Raw genomic sequence first — 22474 nt, 5'->3', positions numbered from 1 at the left:
TTTTCTAACTTTTTTTCCTTTGCTTTTACTCTTTTAGCTTTTGCCTTTAGAAACCTAAAATTCCCAGTTCCTGCTGCTCAAGAGAGCAGCAAGCTTAAACTTTTGTGCTGCATGATTGTAAATTCTGTGGAGGCTTACCAGGAAGGCTTTCTCTTTGTTTGGGGTGGTGTGTGTGTGTCGCTATTGGTTCATGCCTCTGACTCGTGCTATGGAGTTTTGGATTGAAACCTTTTTGCTTTATCTGGGATTTAAAAAAGCAAATAGAGCATCACACTGACCTATTTCAGCCTTTTTGTTTTGCAAATGTGTTTTTGGAACTGCTGCTGCCATAGCCCTGCAGTGCTATGGAAAGACTACAGGGGGATGTTCAGGCTGCAAAACTGGGCAGCATGCAATCTGCATTGTGGAAAAAAACCTGTTTCCTAATTATGGCTAAAACTCAGGTCAGTGTTGTGTTTGTTATTTTAAAATAATTTGTACGCAGGTACAAAGGCAAAACAACTTAGAATAGAAAAAGCCACCAAACTGAACTATATATTGTAGCCAATGCTAAAATACACACTCGCAAAATAAATTATGACCTTCCTTAATACACAGAGTAGTAATATCTCCAGCTACATGCCATCAAAGCAATTCATATTCCCTGCATATCTGTCTAAAAGATACTGGTAATTAGAATAGCTGGACTGGGCATATTCCTAGGCCATTTCATAAAATGTTAAGTATAGGGACATTTATCTATATATATAATTTAAAAAATCAGTATTTAGGTAAAAAAAAAAAAAATCGGTGTTCAGGACAGAAAAACCAGAGCTGACAGACCTCAAGTAGTTACCAATTTTGCACAGAATATGCAGCTTCTGCTGTAATAAAATTAACGCTGTATAAAGCTCCCTAGCTCCTAAAGCTTGCATGAGAAGCCATGAAAACAGTTAGCAAGGTATCTGCAAGCTTTGGGTGCCCCCTTTTGTGATCAAAGACCCAGCAGGAGGCAATGGCTGGGAGCAGCCTGAGGAGAAGGTGCCAGTACCTTCAGTGCTTCAGCTACCCTGTCTTGCCACAGCTTTCTCTACTATTGCTCAGTGTGCTCAGGCGCAGTCATTCAGCCTCACTCCTTTGAAGTCAAGCAGCATGTAGAAAGCAGAGAGTATTGAGGCCAGTGTGTATTAATTGCATGAGCTGCCAAGTGAATCTGTTATTTTGTTAATTTTGTCATCTTGCTCTTGATCGAATTTGAAAATGCCTATTCAGTTAAGGTGCAAACTCTTTCATTTCAGTCCAGCTGTGGAGCTTTCGATTACCTGAGAAGTACAGGCCTTAGGTTGGTGTCCTATGTAGTAGTAACTGTCACCTTTTCACCTCCTAAAAAGAAATGTCTCTAGGAAGAAACTGGCAACAGTAATACACTGATAGCCACTCGCCCCTGCTACGCTTGCTGTCTGCTTCTTTGACTGAAGCTCTACCTGGAATGCTGCACTGCAAGAGATGTTTGCTCTTGGCTGTCATAAGCAAAATCCACGAAGGTTAATTCCTCTAACACCAGCACTGTGACAAAGCCCGTTGTCAGGTAAAGCTACTGGAAAGCTGGGCGGCTTTTCTCACAACTGTACTCACGGGCTTGCGCTCTCCGCCGTGCGTGAGCTGGCTGTTGTCCTTCCCGGAGAAACAAAAACAAACCTTTGGTTCTCCTGCTGGCTATGCTGCCGGAGTCAGGGATCTTGGTAATGGGAGCAGTACGGACACAGCGTGAAAAAGACTACATTTCTTGCTGCTAGGGGAGGGTGGCAAAGAAGGATTATATGTTTAATTAAAAACCCAGACAAAGCAAGACAGTAATTTTTTCGTTAGCGGGAAAAAATGCACCAACCAGATGGGCAGTGCTTCTTTCTTAGAAGGCTGTACTTATAAGGTAGTCTCTTGGGTCTTGTGCTATTTGCCACATATGCTGTAGGCTGTGATGGAAAAGAGGCTGCGCTCCTAAGTTATAAACGGCCAGTATAAGCAGAAAGTCTCCTGGCCCCAGTGTATGCTGAAGTGTGAACTAGACTTGGCCTAAGCTGGCAGGAGGGCTCTGGCCCATTGCCTTGGGCAAGCAGCACTGACAACCACATTCCCTGGCAGGTTGGCAGAGTTAGCCCCTCTACTGCTTTCATGTTCAGTTCAAGTATTGCTCTTGAGAGACAGATCATGGATGGAGACGGGAACTCCCAGCCCTATTCTCAGTCTTGCTACAACAACATGACTCAATAATACCCCTTGCCATACAAATTCCAGCTTCTTTTAAGGCTGTTTCACAGAGAAGAGAAATACACTTCTGTCTGGTCTGAAACTGTTTTTTCCTACCTGTTAAGAGGAATGTAATAGGCAAGTTTAGCTGGTAGCTGAAAATAAATGCAGTGCAAGAAATATAAGAATAAAATAGGTTTATTAGAGCTATTTTACATAAAGGTAATCAAGACCGAGCAAGTTTGTTTGAAGAACTATTTGTATACCATGGCAATATTCTAGTTGACTTGAAGTTACTGAAGTACAAAAGACGACATACAAAAAGATGCATGCCTCATCTGTCTCTTTTCTTTTTTCACTGGCACCCTTGATGAATGTGACATCCTTGGACAGTCAAACAAGATAGACAGCACGGTGTGTGTATATATATATATATATGTATATATGTATATATAACATGTACTGTACACATTTTACTGTTAACACATCTGAAGTTCACTCACACATATCAATTACTTGCTATAATTCTATGAGAATTTTACCGGGGTGAGGGGGCAAGTTGCTGAAGCTTCCAAGCTTTGCAGGGAGCTAAGGGTTAACCAGCAAGAATCCTAAGCTCCTGGGGAAGCAGGATGGGGCTTTAACTGCACTGCATGGAGCATGTAGTCCTGAGTACCCAACCTGCGGTGGCAGAAGCAGCAGTCGCACTGACTGCATCAGTTCAGTGAGCGCTAACTTTGTTTTTCTTTTTTTTAATCTCCAACAGACCAAAGCCTGTCTCCGCTACCAAGGCTTTGGCCAGTCCCTCAGATGAAAGGCACTGCCTGCTGCTCTTTCACAACGTGGAATGCGTTGAGCTAGGGATGGAAAAGGCTGAACAAGCCATGAGCTCCAGGGACAGACGTAGCTCTAGAATCAGACGTGACTGCTGTCGGCACTGGGTAAATCCAAACCAATCTTCTGAGTACTTGTGTTTTTCATTTTAGCATTTAGTATGCGCGACTGATAGCTGCACAGAGGTTTACACTATGAATGAAAAAAGATGTTTTTTTTTGTTTCTTAAATCCCAAATTTTGTTACAAAAGCTGGTGCTTAGTGATTGCTTTTAATTAAAAAAGCAAAACAAAATCCTTTAATGAAAATATTCCCAGTGTGTCACATGGAACTGACACAAACCAGTCTTTGCTGGATGGTAAAGTAACACATTGCTCTACAGTGTCCCCCTGTACACAGAGTGGAGCATGGGGTGGCAGCACGGAGGGGAGCAGGGCAGGGTGCCGCCAGGCTTCCCTCTGCAGCTCTGCCAGTGCAACTTGGTGATGGGCCTGGCTGCTTCGGCCTCCAAGCCCTTGGGTGCATGCTGCGGCCACCTGGGCCCCAGCCTCCATGGGGAAGGCTCAGGTGTCCCCCCAGCTAGGGAGGTTTCTCCACCTTGCAGTGTCTGCTACACAGAGTCAACTGGAGCTACTCTCTGTTGCCTGAACACTGCTTATTTTCCGACCGTGTGTGTATCATCAAAGGGGAAGAACGTGTTTCTTATCTTGTAGGCTTCTTCTAAATTTGAAACTTAGCTAAAGATTTTGGTTGTTTTTTAGAGGCAGAGGTTTATGGATACAGGAGAAAGGGGAGAAAACAAGCAACCTAAATCCAATTTTCAGAGATACATCCCATTGATGAGGTAATCAGACTCTTCGGATGTAATGGGTCGAGCTTTTTTAAGCTTCTGTCTCACTAAACGCAGTCTGCAAGCAACCATAAGCAGCAGTAAAGCAGTGATGGCCAAGCCTAAGGCCAAAGGTAATACAGCACCTACAAGGAGGTTAAGAAAGATTACACTTTTAATAAAGCGAGAATTCAGTAGAGGAAATCTGAAAATTCTTTTAAAAATTACGGCTAGTCTATTAGCTATGTGCTAGTATTTGGAGCAACTCATACTAGAAAAATATACTGTATCATATGTTCATATGTGTAAAAGAATGGTTCAGAATATGGAAGTGCATTATTCCATTCTTGACTATAATATCTAGGTCTATAACGCCTGACTGAAAAACCCTAAAACAATTCAAAAGGAATTCATGTGGTCAGTCTTACCTGTTTCTGGGACTGGATGACTACCTCCAAGCTGATCTCTCTTTGGCACAGTTATGCCATTTCCATTTTGATCATCTGTTCTTTTCCCTGAGGAACTGTTATCTGCATAAAGTCAAGCAAGATAAATGCATACTGCAGGTGAGTCATTCAGGAAGTCTTAATCATGAAATTAAATAATGTGGAAGCAGTCTAAAAACTGCTGCCACCTGTTGTATAATTTGAACTTTTGAAGTAATATGAAAAAAATTAAGCTAAAATGTAAATTCATTTTTGCATCACAAACCACAGCCCATTTCAATGAAACCTAAGTGGGGTCAATTTCCACTGATTAAAAGATAGATATAAATTCTCTATAAAAACTTCCATAATGGGATCTAGACCAATATGAGCTAAAATATTACTAAAGCAGTTACATACAGCTGAAAATTAGGCCACTTCAAATTATGTTGATCTCCACCCTTAGTTTGTAAAGCAGGAAATGCATAGCTTGGCTGCACAAATTGCCTTAATTTTGCCCTTTACTCAACACATAAGGGTGCAGAACTGAAATACTGTTTGTACTGAAGTACAAACAATATTCTTTCATACCTTCTGTTCTACTCAAAGCTGAAGAGGCTAGTTCATTATCTTTGAAATGATTTCCCCACGTTTTTCTAACTACATAAGAAGAAATAACACACACACACGTCTTTTCTACCAAGAAGCATTCATCTTGGGAGCACAGACAACAGTAGTTTTGTTTCACAAGAGCAAAAAGTAACTTAGCTGGGACTCCCTTCTCCTATCCTTGCACTAAAGTTCCACACCAACAGGTTTGGAGCCACTTAATACAAGAATGACAGCTTAATCCACCAATAACCTCACAAAAATCAGAAATATGCCTGTTTTAAGTATAATGACTCTATTTGTCTTTTAGCGGTAACATAAATATTGAAAGCCTCTTTGTCTATGAGGTGAAATATGTCCTGATGGCCCTCAGAACTGTAACAATGCCCATGGAAATATATTATGCTGCAATATCAGTAAAATATGAATGTGAAATGTTGTAATTAGAATTTCATGTAATGGTGGGTGTTAAAAGGAAGTGTTTAAGTCAATTAGCTTGGAACGTATACCACATCCACCTCCTACCCACTGAGAATAGCTCTGAAGCACTGCAGAAAGCTGGCTGGCCAGTGGAGGCAGCAAATACACATGCCTTTTAATTGACACTTAAATTGTTTCATTGGTATTAGCGTGAGGTTAGTAATAATGTCCCCACTCTAAGTTGCAAAACAGTCTCCCAGGCTCTGCATTTATTGTCCTGTCATTATGGTTAAAGGTGTATAAACACTAACTTCACATGCCAGGAAATGCCTTAGAAACAAGCTACAGTCCTCGTCATTTACACTAGGAGTGCTCTAAGTTGTTCTAGCATGTAAAAAGGCCTTAAGGAAATGCTAAGTGTAAATTGCACTGGCTTTAAGGTACTTTTATAGCATCAGAGCTGCACAGAATAATCGGAATGTAATAGAGACCTAAGCCAGCAGCTGCTTTTTGTTTCTGTTTTCCCTAAATAAAATTAAATAAATATTTTCCTTAATTCTGGAAATACACAAAAGACACCAGCTCCTCTTAGAGCTGCTCTAGCCTACATGAAAAAAATAAGTCTGAATGCCTGGTTTATGAATTTGTTTTTCTGCCATTTGAATAAAGGGAATATTTAAGTCAGCTGCTTGTAAAAACATTTAGCAAATATATCTGAATATACAGGGAAGTCTAGTGGAAAAAATTTAGAAAGGTAGTAGAATAACAGAATCCTTTCAAGAAAGCTTGTAGGGTTTTGTTAGGATTTGTGGCTATTCCTACAGGACTGGAGAGGCTACCTTGTCCATTATCAACTGGGAAAAAAAAAAGATTATCCCAAAGAGGCTTTGGAGCCTGTGACAGTGAGTCTCTGCATCTCTTTGACAATACATAAAAAGTAAGAGGGTTTTCCTCTGACACAAATCCAGTCACCATGGAATTCATGCAGACCTTCCAAGGGACTTGAAATTCATCCCACTGGCACTGCTTTGAGTCAGAGTCCTAAATTAACTTGTGAGATTTTGTCAGATAACTCTAGAGAGTTGGAGAAAGGAGGATTTTTTCCCTGAAGTGTTACAGCTTTTATATATTTGGCCTTCTTGCCTGCCTAGTAGTATTTTTAACACTATTAAGCTAAAGCATTTTTTGTGCGTTTTATTTTGTTTTTACTTTCTCTTCATTTTCTAGTCTGCGTCTAGGAAATTGCAGTGTAATTTAGGGTAACTGGAAAGGGCTATACAGACCTAAATTATGGATACTGCTGTTGATGCCTCTGCAGCAAAAACATGACTAAGGCCTGGGCACTCAGTCAAATGTTGTAATCCCATCCCTGAACAGTACTGCAGAACAGCTGGTGTAGGCAGCCTAGAGAGAGGCAGAGATCCTATGCCAGGGGAATGCAAAGCTGTTATGGTGATTCATACACTTGCTTTTGCTATGCTGGGAAGTGAAAATCTTCAGCCTGCTTAGGCATTCAACCTGTCTACATGACCATGGTTGCTAGAATAACTATTGCTGCTTAGAAACCAGTCCATCACTCCAGCGTGCTTTGCTGCAGCTGTATTTTTGTTACATTCATTTACAAGTGCAGCAGTGCCAGAATGTGCAGCTGGGTTTGAGAGTCTCCCTGGAAAGGAAATCTGGGGCACTTTGGAGGCAGCCATACAGAAACGCTGGGCCGGCCTTTTGGAAGAGATGCAGTCTGGGTTTCCTCACTCAGGAGATGTGCCTGCAAAGGGAAAGGAGTCCTTTATTGACATCAAATTCCTTTTCCTGCATCTACTCCCAACTACTGAAGAAAATATTTGGTCTCCTAGCTTGCACTAAAATAAATCCTGAGCCTGCTACAGAAGGATCAATGCACTGCATGCCAGGGTAATCTCTAAATTGGACATGGCCTTCCTCTAGAGTCACACTGCCGTAAAGGAACCCCACTGGAGGTGCAGAACAGATTCACCCATTGTCAACAGTGAATGACTTTTTTTTTTCTCTCTTTACTGTTAATAGATCTCCTTTTAGGTGAGGGAGAGGTTGCAAACATTCCTTATCTTGGACTTGTATATTACCCCATTCATGCTTAAATGTAAATCCTCAAAAAGCTTGTACCAAATCAGAGCCAAAAGCAGGGGGCTACTAGACTAGAGAAAGCAGGCTATGGGAAATTTGGAATAGGGAAACTATTAGGAGAGAAGGGGTTTTGGGATAAATTTTTTGCTAGTATTACCCTCATATGCAGAGAACTTGCATTCCTGCTGTGAGGAACAACCAGTTTTCCAACAGCTTAAAACATTACAGCTCATGGTCCTTTTAAAAGTGAGAAAAGATAAATATGGTGGTCCCTGGCAAAAAGATCCCTTTACTGAATATCTTTATTCTCAGCGATGAAGGTTACTGATGGAAAGTTAAGTAGCAGAAGGGTCCTGTCTTTACTGGTATCATAATCACCACTGTAACAAAGGCAAATGTGAAAACAAAGCAAAGCAATTCTCCTCTCCTGAGACCTCTTGGTAAAAGCTTCTATTCTTGAAAAGTCAGCTGAAAACTCCTGGATCAAGCATCATGTCTACTGGTCACCTAGAATGTGCCACATGCTGTCTCCAGTAGGTAAATTACTCTTAAATTAACATCTTCACTTGTTCTGCCTTGAAGTCATGGTATCTACTAAGACTGTTGTGTTTCCCATCCTAGCTTGTATTTCCATAACAATCTACAAATGCCAACTAAGAAACCAGAAAAATGTCATGCTGAATGGAGCTCTCTGAAGTGAAAAGCTGGAACCTGCGCTGCTGCTGTAAAGCCATACCTGTTAATATACATCTTAAAAAGACAGCTTCTCAGTATGTTAGCATTAAATCTCATTTATAAGAGTGATTTATAACAGCATGTTTTCAGCACCCTGGATGCTGAAAGTCAGCTCTAAGGTAAAAAGCAACATTATTGTATTGCGACTATGCGGTGCACAGGTGCTGCCTCGGCACCAGCAGAGGATGTGATGCACTGCCTCAGGAGAGGGTATATTTTAGAACAGCATTTCTGCTAGTGAATTTGCTGAACTTCTGAGGCTGCTGGTATGATTTCTGTTCAGTACTTACTTCTCTTCAGAATTCTTCTAGTAATTATTGCCCTTCCTGACCACTTTTCCAGATGAGCTTCTTAGAGCTGCCCCAGTCTTTCTGGCCCTCCTAACAAAGTCATTCTCTTTTAAGCAATAGGTCAGGTTAAGGCAACAGTGAGGCAGTGGAACCAAAGACTGTGTATAAAAGCACAGTGACTGTATTTACTTTCAGTAATCACAGGATAAAACACACACATGTGCCCCGAAGAGGGACTAGCAGTCAGGATATCCAGAGAAGTGTTCTCACCACTGTGTCACTGAGTTTTTTCCTGTTTTCTCTGCCTCTCATTATTCTAAACCAAGGGAACCACCTGAGTGGGGAGGTGGTGAATCCCCGAGAGCAGCCCAGACACTTGCTGCAAGTCTGAAGCACCTCTATGGAACTGAATCCAGCTCTCCCTCTGGTCCAGTGCTCTAGCATAAAACATGCACACATGCACAGAGTAACCGTCTGCATTTTTGTGGAGCCTTGTTAACAGATTTGGTTTGTAACCTCTTTGACAAGACTGTGACTCAGGGAAGCCTAATTTAATGGATCTGGGTGGATTTCTAGGAATGAGTTAGACGTCTGTCTGCTCAACTCCATAAAGACTGCAATGCTTGCCTGTGAGGTAGGACCAGACGCTCTCTTGGACCTCTGGGAATCATTAATGCATGTGACCCCGATGGAGTTTAAGTGCATCCATGAGAAGACAGCAACTCAGAAGAGATTTTGGCAGTTGCCCTTTGGACTTGGATAATGAATATTCAGGTCTGCAACCCCTTTGGAACTGATCCATAAGCTATTTAAAAATGCATTGAGATGTTTGCCATTTGCCATTTTTTGGTTAAAAGTAGCAGGCTAGTGGGTCAGTGAGGTGCTATTCTACAAGGAAATCTGAAGTGTAATTTAACTGACATTAAATTATGACTAAGCCTTGTCAATAGAGCAATATTAAAAAGAAGAACTGAGGTGAGACATGGTCAGCTGGAAGTCATGCAAGTTTAAAATTAAAAAGAGTTTGCAACAGCTTCTGATATTACACTAATCACTGAAGCCCCATCACAATTTTTTAGTTTTATAATAATTTTACTTTTTTTTTTCCTTCTATTGTCTGCTGCTGTGCAAAAGCTACCTTGATAGAGAAAACTGTCCAAGTAACTCACTGCAAAGGGTAAACACTGAAAATGACTATGCAGAAGTGCCACTCTTTTGCATGCACTTTCAATCTAAGATTATAGGTTGCCAAACTTTTACATTGGTGACCTCATTCTGGTTTTACCTCCAGAATCACAAGCCCAACAATTTTTAAGACTCACTCACCAGCTGAATTTCCATGGTGTTAACAACGCTCCTGGATGATTTAATCATCAGCATGGGTAGTGCCTTATCAGGCATTGCTCAGAACTATGAAAGCCAAAGGGATTCTGGGCAGACTTAAGAATTTTAAGTCATCCCAGTAGGGAACACTGAATGCATTTACAATGCCAGAAAGGAGGAAGCATTTGAAAGGTAATTTTACCACAAATTTCTACACGTTCATTGAAGCAGTCAAATTCTTGGAGAATATTGTTTTCATTCCCCTTTGCAGCCACCATACGTGAAATGTAAGTAAGTGCCCAATGAAACATTGAAGTACACATGGGAAGTGCCCTTTACAAGGGCCAGCATCAGAGGCACTAAGCACTGCTCTGTTGCAATAAGAAAATAAAACTATGCTTACAATTAGCTGCATCTCTGGCTGCAAGAATCTGTCTAAATCCTGAAGAAATAAAAGTGGGAGGTCTTGCATTCATTTTAAAAAGGCTCTGTGCACACAGTTTTAATTTCATTCATTTGTCGTTTCAGATCATTTTAAATCACCAGCATAGGAACCACCTGTTTTGACTGCCTTAAGAGGCATGCCAATTTCACTGTAGCTTCTGGAGTTTTAAGGCAATGTTTGGCAATTGCTGCCTGTAAAATTACTGCACACTGACTCACAACAAGCTTGCTACCACTACAGGCAGTACTTCTGGGGACTTGGGAGTTTGGTGACTAAAGAATGAGCCTTCTCTATAGCGAGGAAAGATTTCTCTGGCCCTAGAGATGCAATTCAGAAAGAAGTGCCCATAAAAATCAAGATATTTGTTCAGGGAAAAAAAACAACAAAAAGCAAATAAACTCTTCACCAATTAGCATGGGAAGCGATGCAATTACTTTCACCCAAGCGTTACTTTGGTATGTTCTACTGAAGGTATCCCCCTACAGATTTAAAGAGCCTTACATACCTGAACCTGTGGCAGAATTTGTTTGTATTTAGATTATTACATGTTTTGTTCCTTAGGCTGTATTTTATTCTTAGCATTTCCATGTTTTAACTTTCCTTTTGCCATCTGGTAAGAAGGAGACTAGACAATTATAAAGCAATACCTAGTTGTTACTTACCTGTATTACATGCTCCTTTTGAGTTTTTTTTTACCTTGGCAAAATTTTACTGTTAGCAAGGGACCAAAAGGCAGCTTAATTAAATTTAAGGTGAAAGACACTTTCTTATTTAATAGAAGACAGTTCATTGAAACTGATTCTTTTCAATTCTTACCTGGCACAAATCCATTGATTTGTTTCTTTGGTCCCTGAGAAAGCGACTGGTTAGACGTGTCTGCATCCAGTGAAAGAAGTGGTTGATTTCTTACAGTGGTTTTCAGGGTGTTGTCTGCGGAAAAGTTTTCATGTGCATTTTCAGTCAGTCCTACAGTCCTTTGCTGGGTAGTGCCATGAGCTGCATGTGTCACTGTCTTCCGGCCTGGGCTGACTGAATTAATAGAAACAAAACCAATCATTTTTGTATGGAATTAAATGGAATGGGGAGTGTTCTGTTGGAAGACCCTGCAACATGGGCCTTGAGGTAGACTAAACAAGCTCATCAGGTTCAGGCATACAATGAAATGTGAGTTCCAGTTGCACAAAGAGTTACCAATTGCCCCTGGTCAGCCATTAGGTAAGAGTATATATATGAACTCCAATGTGAAATCCAGTAGCTCAAATACCAAAGAAAGAGTGGTTAGCCATCATGCCAATCCACCCCCAATATCCCCTGCTGATTCTTGTTGACTTTGCTGAGCATGGGTACATACTGAGGATGAATAACAAAGGCTAACAGAGCAATAGTGAATCAGCTTGTCCTCCTACTTGCTCAGATTTCCAAGCATTTCAGATTTTTGGATGGTGCATGATTGCTTTCAAGTGTACCTCTGAGACACCCTTTCAGATGAAGACAAGGTATCTGGAATCATTAGGCAAGTAAGGAACTGATCTTTTAAATGTTGAGAACTTTAACTCAAAATCGGTCATTTTGGGACTTCGGCAGTTTTAATATGCTTTAAAAAAACAGAGTTGATTTCTGAGCGCCTACTGCATGCTGACATCAAACTTGCCTACGTACTATTTCCAATGAAAAGTCCTAGACTGAGAGCAAGCTGGTTGTTCATGGAAAGAGAGAACACAGAAAACATCATTCTCCTTCGGTCATACAGTCTATGATTACTTTCATGATCAATGTTGTTGCACAGTGCACTTACGGTTCTGGCAGAAAGTTTCATCAGATCCATCAGGGCACTGTTTCACTCCATCACAAGCAAATGTGATGTCAATGCAGCAACCATCATCACAGATAAACTGGTAGCGAGAGCAAACCCCAACACAAGCTGTTGAAAAACAATTCTCATATTACCAAATGAGAAATCCAAACAGTAAATACTCAGTCAATGACTAAAATCTCTAGTATCAAGCAAAAGTAAAACCAGTCTACGTCAAGAAAGACCACACATAAAGTAGAAAGTTGAACAAAGGCCTGGCTTAGCTCTAGAATCCTGTATGGACACAGAAACTATGAATGAGAGCAGTTCCTGGCACCCTCATCACTGTTCTGGAAATTTTTTTTCCACAGGAGCTCTCAACCTGGAGGCTGTAGCACCTTACAGTCTGTGCAACATCCCTGCAGCACCTTAAGCTCTAGTGGCCTAAGCTGAAAGGAGATCTTTCTCCAGGCTTAAAAAATCCAGGACAGCCCTGAAAGCAAATAGATGAGATCTCTATGTTTTTAATTGTATTTCTCAATCACATAATGCATACTACATACGCATTCTGTATTTCTGACAATATGTTATTTTATATGCACATATATGAGCTGTATTATAGCTATGGGCTCTTTTACAGCATGTTTTCTGTAACCTTATTGAAAGACTAAAGAAAGAACGCTCATCATTTATTCACATGAGCAATCCATTGACTCAAATACAGCGTATGTCAGAACAGGAACAAACATAAGATCTTACAAGTGACCTTCACTAGAAAGAACTGGATTGCTGCCTGCTTTAGTATTTAGATTCCTCTAGAAACAGAGAATGTCCCTGGATATTTCCCAATTGCAGATACGTACTCAAAGCTCTCCTGAAACCCATTTTAATCTTATAATTACTGAGTGTTTACATATGTACTATTTTCTTTCCAACAGCAGTGTATTATTTCATTGCTTTGTAAAGCACTATCAAGTTCAGTGTTTGGTTAAGCTGGTAACAGCAAACAGATTTACATAAGCAAGTCACAGCCTTTAGTTGTTATACTGCTATGTGCCATAATGACTTTAAAAGCTGAGCAATGCTGATGAGGGTATGGCATGAACATGTACTGCCTGTTTAAAACCAAAATACCCATACTTTGAAAATTCATCTCATTAACTTCAATGCTAATAATAGCACAGGTCCTGTATGCAGTAAGGTATTGTGCATTGGTTTAACTATAGCAGGAACACTTGAATTGCAAACATACTTGGGGAATTAAAAAAAGAGAAAAAGCAGCAAATCCTTGCTCCACCCAAAAGACACCACAGATGCCCACAGCAACAAATAAATAAATCAGCAAAATTCTAAGCCTGCTTTAGCTGAATTAAACATTAATGAATACAATTCTATCATCCATTACTGGAACAGAGACATTATTAAACAGATTCATAACTGTTTTTTCATAATACCAACTTATTGCCACTGGGATTACCCTCTAACGTAAAGATAATGCACTGGAGCAGAGCAAAGCTTTCACTGGTTCAGCTGAATATAGTAATATATCAGATACACCCTGCTAGTTTAAACTTTACTTTGTGCTAGACCAGCAGATCTATATTAGCAACTTGCTAATTACAAGGTAATTAGAAGTAATTATACTAGCCATATCTGTATACATGCTATTTTTCAGTTAAGAAAGAACCCAAACTGGACAGCCACTGAAATGCAGCTTCCTTTCTATCTTTTATGCTTTTGGCTTTCTTTTTATATGTCTCTAAAGCTCTGATTTTAAAAAATGATGATCAGTTTCAGTTTTTCACAGTAACCTGAAACTTCAACAACTGCTTAATAAACATTTAACAGGAAAGCTTAAATGCATGAAAACAAGAAACCACCCCACCTTTTAGCCTACAGGTGCAGGCCAATATTATTATTAATCTGCTAGTCTCACGCATTAATTGCTTTTAACCGGTCTTCCCTACAGTACAAGCCCTGCCATGTTCTATGCACCCTGTCTGATCATACGATTAACTGTTACAATGTGCCTGACACATAAGGCAGTATTTCATTTTTCCAACCCTGCATGCTTACTAGCAATACAGCAATGAACATTTAGAAGCTTGAAAGCATTATTGGTCTAACAAAAAAAGTCACGTTTGCTTCCTGAATTTGAAACAGCAATTCAAAACTGAAAGAGATGTCATTACATAAAGAACAAGGGAGAGATAATAATAGAGGAATGGACAATAAGATTTCTGCCTCCACCACATCACACACCCAATGATTTCAGTCATTTTCGCACCTACTGCAGAATGAACCATGGGAAGAACGGTCACAGAGACATTATCAGAGCTCCGCTGTCCAGCAGTGTCCATCACAGTTAGCTGGAAAATATATATGCCTTCCTGAAAGTGAGACAGCTTCAGCGTTCCTGGTTGTGGTACCTGATAAAAGAAACTCAGTGAAGAAAAATCATATTGGTATAAAGGATCTGTCCATAAATTTTGTGTCCAGTGCTTTTCATACAGATAAAATACTGCTCTTAAGTCTAGCCAAACCACTCAAGCATGTATATCAGCCTATCACATTTTGATCTTTTTTTGCTTTCAATATGGAAAAATAAACATGCTTAACATTTATGTACTGTTTTTAATGGTACACTTAATTACGTGGAGCTGTGGATCCTAACATTGGAAAATAAATGGAATCCATAAATTTAAGTCAATTTTTCAGTAATGAGAAATGCAATTTCAGAGGGTAGGCACTAATATTTTAGAATATTTTACCTTGTACTGTCTGTCTAGTTAATCTGTAGACCAATACATATCTAATGACAGAAGTGCCTTTTACAATATATTGACTTTTAATAAGGTGACTGATAGCACTGCTTTATTAATAAGGCTGCTTACCCCTTTGCAGTATGACATTTACACGATTTGCAACTTTCACAAATTGTCTGGACCGAATTTTTCCACACCCCTGTCCTTCATTTTCTTGCTTTGTTCTGTACTGGAAAATAGTTAATCTATGGGGACTACCCTAACCATTAGATTTCAGAAAGTCATTTCATATATACATATGTATGCATAGAAACAACCTAAATTGGATTATATCAGAAAAGACTTAGGAAAATAACTTCTTTTATGATAATTTAAAATAGGTACCAAAATGGCATTACTAGTAAAATAGTAAATTAGAAATAAGTTTGTATAAAATGAGTACGATATTTGTATAAAATGCTGATTTTTTTAATCACATGACAGTTTCCACTCACAAATAACTCCAACTGTCTGTGACTTCAGTAACACCTACTTTCATAATTACAAAAGAATAGGTAAAGCCATGCACAAGTTAATTGGACATCTAGTGCATTTTTATAAGTGAAGAGCACAGGCCTATTTTTATAGTGATGAGTTACTGAAAAGTACACCGAAATCCCCTGTGAATACCTTTAATATTAAAAACAAAATTCAATACAGAGCTTTGGTTTTACTCATTGAAATTTGCTTTTAATGCCTAAAAAAGAACAGGAAATTTCAATAAACATGATAATAGAGTCCTAGGGTTTTAAAGAAGGGCGTACTGATAAATTCACTTTACTCTTCTGGTAAGTTAATTTCCTAACTGAAATTTCTTTCTTTTTCCATATATCCAAGTACACTCATTTATCTATTTGTGCTGTTCATTGCTTCCTGATGAAGAATATGACACTTTGCATTTTTATTCTTTACTGTATTACAAAGCTAAATATACTCTAAAAAGCACCTGCTGCTGTTCACCATGGTTGCTGGGACAGCAAATATGATTTTTAAAACTCATAAGCCACAGAGTCCCACTCTCTTCTCGGCAAAAATCCAGAGAAACTCCACTAACTTCAGAGTACGCCATTCCTCCTCAGGATGTCTGTGCTTTTCCGTTCTGCCCTGAACAATGCCTGACTGTACCTGCTTTGTTCTAAACTCTGGCTCAAACTAGACAGTAAATTTCCAGGTAATCATCATGAAAAAAACCAACCCCTCACAACTGTTACAGAGCTTTGCAGCTACAATATGTAGAGAGCAATCTAACAAGCAAATTATCCCTAAACTAATCACAACAGAAGAAAAAGTATTTCTACTGGCTTCCTTCTATAATATAGTAAGATCTCTTTAAGCAGTCCTTTCCCTTCCTGTGCCTCCTATTTATTCTTTGGTACGTAAGTGCAATGTAACAGCCGCCTTTTATCTTGTTTAAACACACAGCCTCGTTATCCCTGGTTGCTATGGATTCACGTATAGTTTTCTAAGAATAGATTACAAGAAATCCAGTAACTTCAGGATACCAAGTAAAACACCAAATATTTGTATGAATAATCACAGTTATTAATACAACACTAAAAATTAAATTATCATGGTAATCATCAGGACACGCATCAGTGGGAGAAATTCCTGCTTATTTGAAGACAATGGGAAAGTAGCTATTTAAGCTGAAATCTGTGTCAGAATTGATTTCAGTTATCAAATATAAAGAAATCACCAAGATTAATGTGAATTTTGCAGGTTTAAATAAACATGAGCCTGGTCTCTATTTTAAGGAGCAAAATTAAGTTAAAAGTAAAAACATTAACTTTAAAATTTTTAGTTAACTTTTAATTTGTGTGTTCCACTTGTAGGTATATTACCACATCACATATTAATTTCAAAAGAAAGCTAGTGATGCTGCAAAAGATCATATTAACAACTCGAGATAACAAAATCTTCCTTTTATCCAGATGATATCTAGCAACTATTCAAGCTTCATTCAAGTTTTTTCTATGTATTATGCTGTTTGCATTCCTCATGAATGCCTTTTGGCCTTTTAATTTTCAAGCCAATAAAATAATAAATGACGATAAACAACTCACAGTGGTCTTTGACATGACAGATTCAAATCGTGATACAGCATCAAGTAATTCAGAACTGGCTGAAACGTGGTAACCCTTCCAAAGATCTGGACCTTGCAGTAGAAGGTAAGACTTTCAAAAGTCACTGAAGCACTGGCTTAACTAATACTTTTGAGTACCCCTGCTGTGTTTTCTTCAGGGAGTATGGTTACAAAAAATTATTTGTTCATAAATTTCAGGAACTATTCACAAGAGAAACCCAAGTGTCTTCTTAACGTTTATCCAGCAGATTGTTTCCTAACTGTGCCATGGTGATGTTCAATAATCACACATTACTTACATCGCCCTGCAGAGGATTAAGAAATAACCAGTTGCGCAGCTGGGTTTTTCATGTCTTGGATGACAATGTTAGGTTTCAACGCATTTAGCCAGCCCTTTGTGTTAGGTGAAGCTCTGGTTTGTTCCAGTTTTACAAATTTTGAGTAACTTTGCAGATACTGTTAGTCTATCCAACTTGTCTTTGATGTAACTGAGCCGAATGGATGTAAGTGGCAACTGTCAAGTACTGCTTGTGGTGGCACAAGCACTCATGGCCTCCTGGGTTTGAGACTGTTCCTGCTGCTGATGCTGTGCTGTGTAAACTCTTCCTATCTAGGGGCAGCATCTCTGCAACAGTAAGGACTATGGTCTACTCCCTCTTCCCTTTGACATGTCCTTCCTGCTCTAGGTGGAGTCCCCAGTGTGCTCTTAATATTGCAGGCTATAACAGACTGTAAGAAGACTCAGTAGGTTTGAAACATTTTTTCCTTTCCCTTGCTGCTGCTCCTATAGCATTCACAAAAGAAGAGTAGGGTGGAGAATCCCTCTCTTGTTGGTTATTTTGATATAATGATGAAAAAGGTTAAAACCCAGTTGTAGCTGAAATGGTACACATACAACAAAATAGTACTTCAGTATGTCTTGTAAGGTCTACATCACAAATTTCTTTGCAGTTTTTCCACAAGCACTGACAAAAAACTGTAGGTGAAAATACCGTATTATTTTTAGTAACTGAATTACTGAGGTTTCTCTGGCCGGGGTCACAGAAACCAAAAAGCTGTTACAGTGAGTACAAACAATGCCTGAAGAAAGCAGAGCTGAAATACAATAGAATATTGGCATCTACTTATTTGACATGGGCTGTCTCATGCCATCCTGGATATAGATGAACTGCAGAAACCACAGGAAATAAAGGCTCAAGTTGTATATTCATCCTAAATTTGGTCCTTGGTAGCCATTTGAATACATGTAATGTTTTTACTCCTGCACTTAAAACAACTATAATGAATACAACAAACTGCCAATAACTGGCTATGCGTGAGCTTCCAAGTGTACCTTCATTTCAATAGATGAGTCACCTTGCAGCAGAGTCCATTCATACTGCACAATTCCATGGTCATCCGAACTTCCTCGGCCATCCAGAAGCACCCAGTCAACAGGTGACTGCAGCACAGTATCTTGTCCTGCCTTGCACTGTGGAGGCTCATCATATTCTTCAAAAAAAAAAAAAAAAAAAAAAGGAGCTGAATTATTTATCAGAGGAAACTGAGTTATTATTTATATAAGACATTTTTTTCTTGGTTAAGATATTCATTCACCACTGTGCATCCACCTGAAAGACAGCACAAACACTTCTCAGCACTCAGAGCAGCAATCTTCTCTTCCCCAAATCTGAGTGAGAGACTGTTCACTTAAGCACACTGTTCAGTGTGTTTGCATCAGTTAACTGAATGTGCTGTCAGATGTTTCTCATTGCAGCACAACATGAGTTCTCCAAAAGCTAAGCTTTCACTAAAAAAGAAGCCTGTATCTGTGTTTCTGGTTGAAATGCATCTATAACATATTGTTTCTGTTTGTTTGAAGGCTTAAAAATATCAGAAACACAATGTTCAATAGTATACATTCTGTTAAAGCGAAGCAACTGTATCTACTTAAATTTTAGTACAGTTAACTGTTCAAAATTGTTCAATGATGTCTTGAGGAAATTGCTGGTATATCCTTAAACTTCTATTTGCTTACAAGCATGTTACGTGGAAAACCTCTGTTACATGCATGGATGTTTGCCTAGTACAACAAACAGGACTGCTAGGGTTGTTGGGTTTTTTTTAACCTAAATTAAGGAAAACTGATGTAAACATGAATTACATACACATTCAGATGGCATTTACTGTACACCTTTTAAAGCACTCAGTGCATAACAACATACTGCAGGAGTGAAAGACTCGTTTTAAAATAAGCTGACAACATGGTGAAGCGGTGCACAAAAACATAATGATATAAATGCAATCAGAAACAACCACCAATTTTAAGTCCCTAAGACATTCAAAGCTTGTTTTTCAGAATATTTAGGATTTGTAGCATTTTGAAACATTTAAAGTACAGTTCTTATTGATTAAAACTGAGCATTAAGTAAAAAGTTTAACTAATTTGCCCTGCAACATCCAGGAAGTACAGAGAAGAGAAATGGATATAATTTAGTTCTACAAGTCAGCATTTGACAACTTCAGCCATGAAAACATAGCATTTTGTAGTTCCCTGCCTCAGACACACTAGAGCAAGTCTCCACCACCAGTTTCATTCATTCCCTGTGCACTGTATGCTCCTGGCACTCTGAAGCACCAGGATAATTTCTGTTCTTTGATCTTCCCTCTGCCATCCCTCTGCCTCTGCGCAAATAACCTGCATAGCTCACTTCTCCAAACTGTACTGAGACATATTGCGAATACAGCTTTCACACCTAAGCATTTGCAGGAGACATCTTCCTTTTCCTGGAGGAAGCACGTGCCACAATCTGTTTGGGTGTGCGGCACGTTCAGTGAGGAACGCACATATAAAGAATTTTCACGCTGAGCTCTAAAAACCATCTACTAAACACATGCCTATAACTTCACTTAGTTTGGGTAGAGCTGCACAAATGAAAGTCAGTGAAGGGATTCCTCCTTGCACACACTTCTGTCAAATATCAAGTCCTTGCTTGAAGGCTTGGAGCTCAACAAAGCAATGGAGCAACGGTACAATTTTTTTTATCGCTGACTAAACAGCAAACTTTTTATGTTTTTCTTTCTCAGAAGTAGTTAGGGCACTCTTCTGAAAACTCCAGAGAAATCCAGCTGACACCAAACATGTGGGACAGGAAATTTCAATGCAAGTGCCTTAAATTAGGAAACGTACAAATAACTGAAAACAGGATCTAATAACAGGACAGTATTAAAGAGCTCTTACAAATCCTCCATTTAGGTGCAAAAAACTGTTCACTATTAATAAACTCCAAGATTATGGTGCCAGGGCAAACTCTATTTGGAATGTGTGAATTATGTACGGTCTTTACATTATTATTTACTTACCAGCCACTGTCAAAAAGAGAATAATGAACTTGACTGACCTGGATCTGAAACAGCATAGCCTACTCTTACGCTTCTTAGAAAGAGGTTTCATGTCACTAGTCTGTTTTAAATGACTTGATTAATCTCATGTAGAATCTTTGAGGCACACGCAAACCCCATTTCCCTTGGGCCTTAAGCAATAAACATCTCCTCTCTTCCCAGACTAACTTAATACTATGGCAGCCTGAATTGTAACAGCCGGAGTTGTTTGGGCCAGTTCATGTTGGGGAAGCTGAAAACATTGCAGCTCACAGAAATTCCTGCCAGCTCTGTACTGCAGATTAGTGAGTGGCCTGGGCAGACAAAATCTATCCCACCGCAGGGCACAGCCCAGCATACTAAGATACATCCCTAGTGATTGCAGCTGACGTTCACAGCTCCACTGTGAAGCAGTAGCTCCAAGTGGATGCTCAGTGCTCTGCATCACAGTCATTATGAGATGGGCTACAAGGACAGAAGAGGCTCCCACCCGCATGCCTTGGGGGAGGCGAGATCTCCGGCCACTGCAGCTGAATCTGACAGGGATCAAAAATCAAAGCTTAAAGTGCTGGTAGATGCCTCAGATATGTCTGTCAAAAAATTCTTAAATTTTACTAAGCATATATCTAGTCATGGTTCTATCTGGGCACATTTTTCTGAGACTACGAAAATGCTAATACACAGCCACTTCCTGTCAAAATCCACATCTCTGTTCCCAAAGTATGAGGGCACTATGCCTTTTACGTTATCAGAACTTTTTCAAACAGGTAAGTCAATGGCAAATCAACTAATCTCTTGCTCTAGGACAGAAAAATTGGCCTGAGAGAAACATTTGGCATGTGAAGAGACAGTCCATACAGCTAAAGACTTTTCATTGCAAAGTCTTATGCAATGGAATATATAATGCTTATAAAGTGAAATATCCCCACACCTGGATAATGTGTCTAAAAAGTCAGTGGTAAAAGCAAGGAGGCATACTTGGTAGCAATTCACAATCACACCTCACAGGTCTAAAGGACGGTCAGACACAAGTTAGTAAAACATCAAGCTCACAACACATATTTTAGCTTCTATTTCTAGCCTTTACTTAGACTGAAACTCTGAGATGCTAGAACTAGTTGCTTTCTAGAAAAGGAGCTACAACTTTATAAAAGAAGCTACAACTTTTTCCTGGTAGGGGGAACGGACACGACAAGCTTAATTTGTTCTACTGACCCAACCTCTATATAGACTTGGCCTGCCAATAATAAAGCTAGCGGTCTGAATGAAGGCTTTGTTATAAAAGGCGATTTTACTACCTATTCCCAAATTTCTTTGACATCAGTTTACCATAATGTCGAATCCGCCATTGCTCACCAGTAGTAACTACCATTGAAGGAAAGTTATATATTTCTGGTGAGGTATTCAAGTCCTTCTTCTTTCTTTCTATGTCAAAAATTTAAAAATTTGCCTAACAAAGGCAAAAAGGAGTGCCCCTTTTTTCAGTATATGTATATGGGGTTTTATTGTTAACACAGTACAGATGGCTTGAGGCTGCTGACTGGCAATAGCACTTCTTCAGTTTTACCTTCAAGTAAATCCACAGTTAAACAAGTGTAAACCAGGAGTATAATGAATCAAAGATCAGGGCTCTGATACACTGGAATGTCCTGTCTCAAAAATTCATCCCACCACTGACTTTTCTGGAAGGACGCAAAAATGTGCCTGATCTGAAGTATACATATCTGTCATTAGTTGCTCTTAGAATGAAATACACAGTTGGTTTTTGTATACTGAAGATCATTGATATATATAAAGCCAAAACACTAGAGATCACTGTATACTAATGCTCAGAAGTATTTTGGAATTACAAATACACTATGTTTATGAATAAATGTTGGTTTGGGATTATCAAAATGAAAACAGCAGAAGACCCAATAGGACAATACTCTGAGAAAAGATATAGGTAAGACATGATCCCTGTATGAGAGAAACTCTTGAAATGCAAAGCTCGTTCCTGTAAATTAAATCATTGTGTGACATAAGAGAAAAGAGATGCATCTTCATCTTCCTGCTGTGCATTATCATCCAGATTGACTTTTCAATGTAATTTAAAAATGCAGTGATAACATAACATCAGATGGCAATATAATTTAATCTTAATTTTTTCTTTCCTGTTTTATGTCATGGCTGACAGATGTTTGAATAAAGTTT

General features: G+C 39.1%; 1 protein-coding gene across 5 annotated transcripts in view; it reads right to left on the bottom strand.

The window, feature by feature from the left end:
* LRP11 (LDL receptor related protein 11) overlaps window positions 1-22474 on the bottom strand; it is a 46197-nt gene that overhangs the window by 20836 nt on the left and 2887 nt on the right. For 2 of the 5 annotated variants that reach the window (XM_064509163.1, XM_064509165.1), the window contains exons 2-6: window positions 18255-18412; window positions 14322-14463; window positions 12038-12163; window positions 11059-11271; window positions 4318-4419 (exon numbers count right to left, since the gene is read on the bottom strand). In XM_064509163.1, the coding sequence (XP_064365233.1) occupies window positions 4318-4419; window positions 11059-11271; window positions 12038-12163; window positions 14322-14463; window positions 18255-18412 (741 nt within the window). Of the gene's footprint in view, window positions 1-2408; window positions 4036-4317; window positions 7112-11058; window positions 11272-12037; window positions 12164-14321; window positions 14464-18254; window positions 18413-22474 lie in introns of those variants that run through there. The other 3 variants (XM_064509166.1, XM_064509164.1, XM_064509167.1) reach the window with 3 other exon arrangements.

This window comes from Dromaius novaehollandiae, chromosome 3, assembly GCF_036370855.1.
Source record: "Dromaius novaehollandiae isolate bDroNov1 chromosome 3, bDroNov1.hap1, whole genome shotgun sequence".
Taxonomy (NCBI): domain Eukaryota; kingdom Metazoa; phylum Chordata; class Aves; order Casuariiformes; family Dromaiidae; genus Dromaius; species Dromaius novaehollandiae.
Note: the sequence above shows the minus strand (reverse complement) of the source record. Positions and strands in the feature narration are given on the sequence as shown.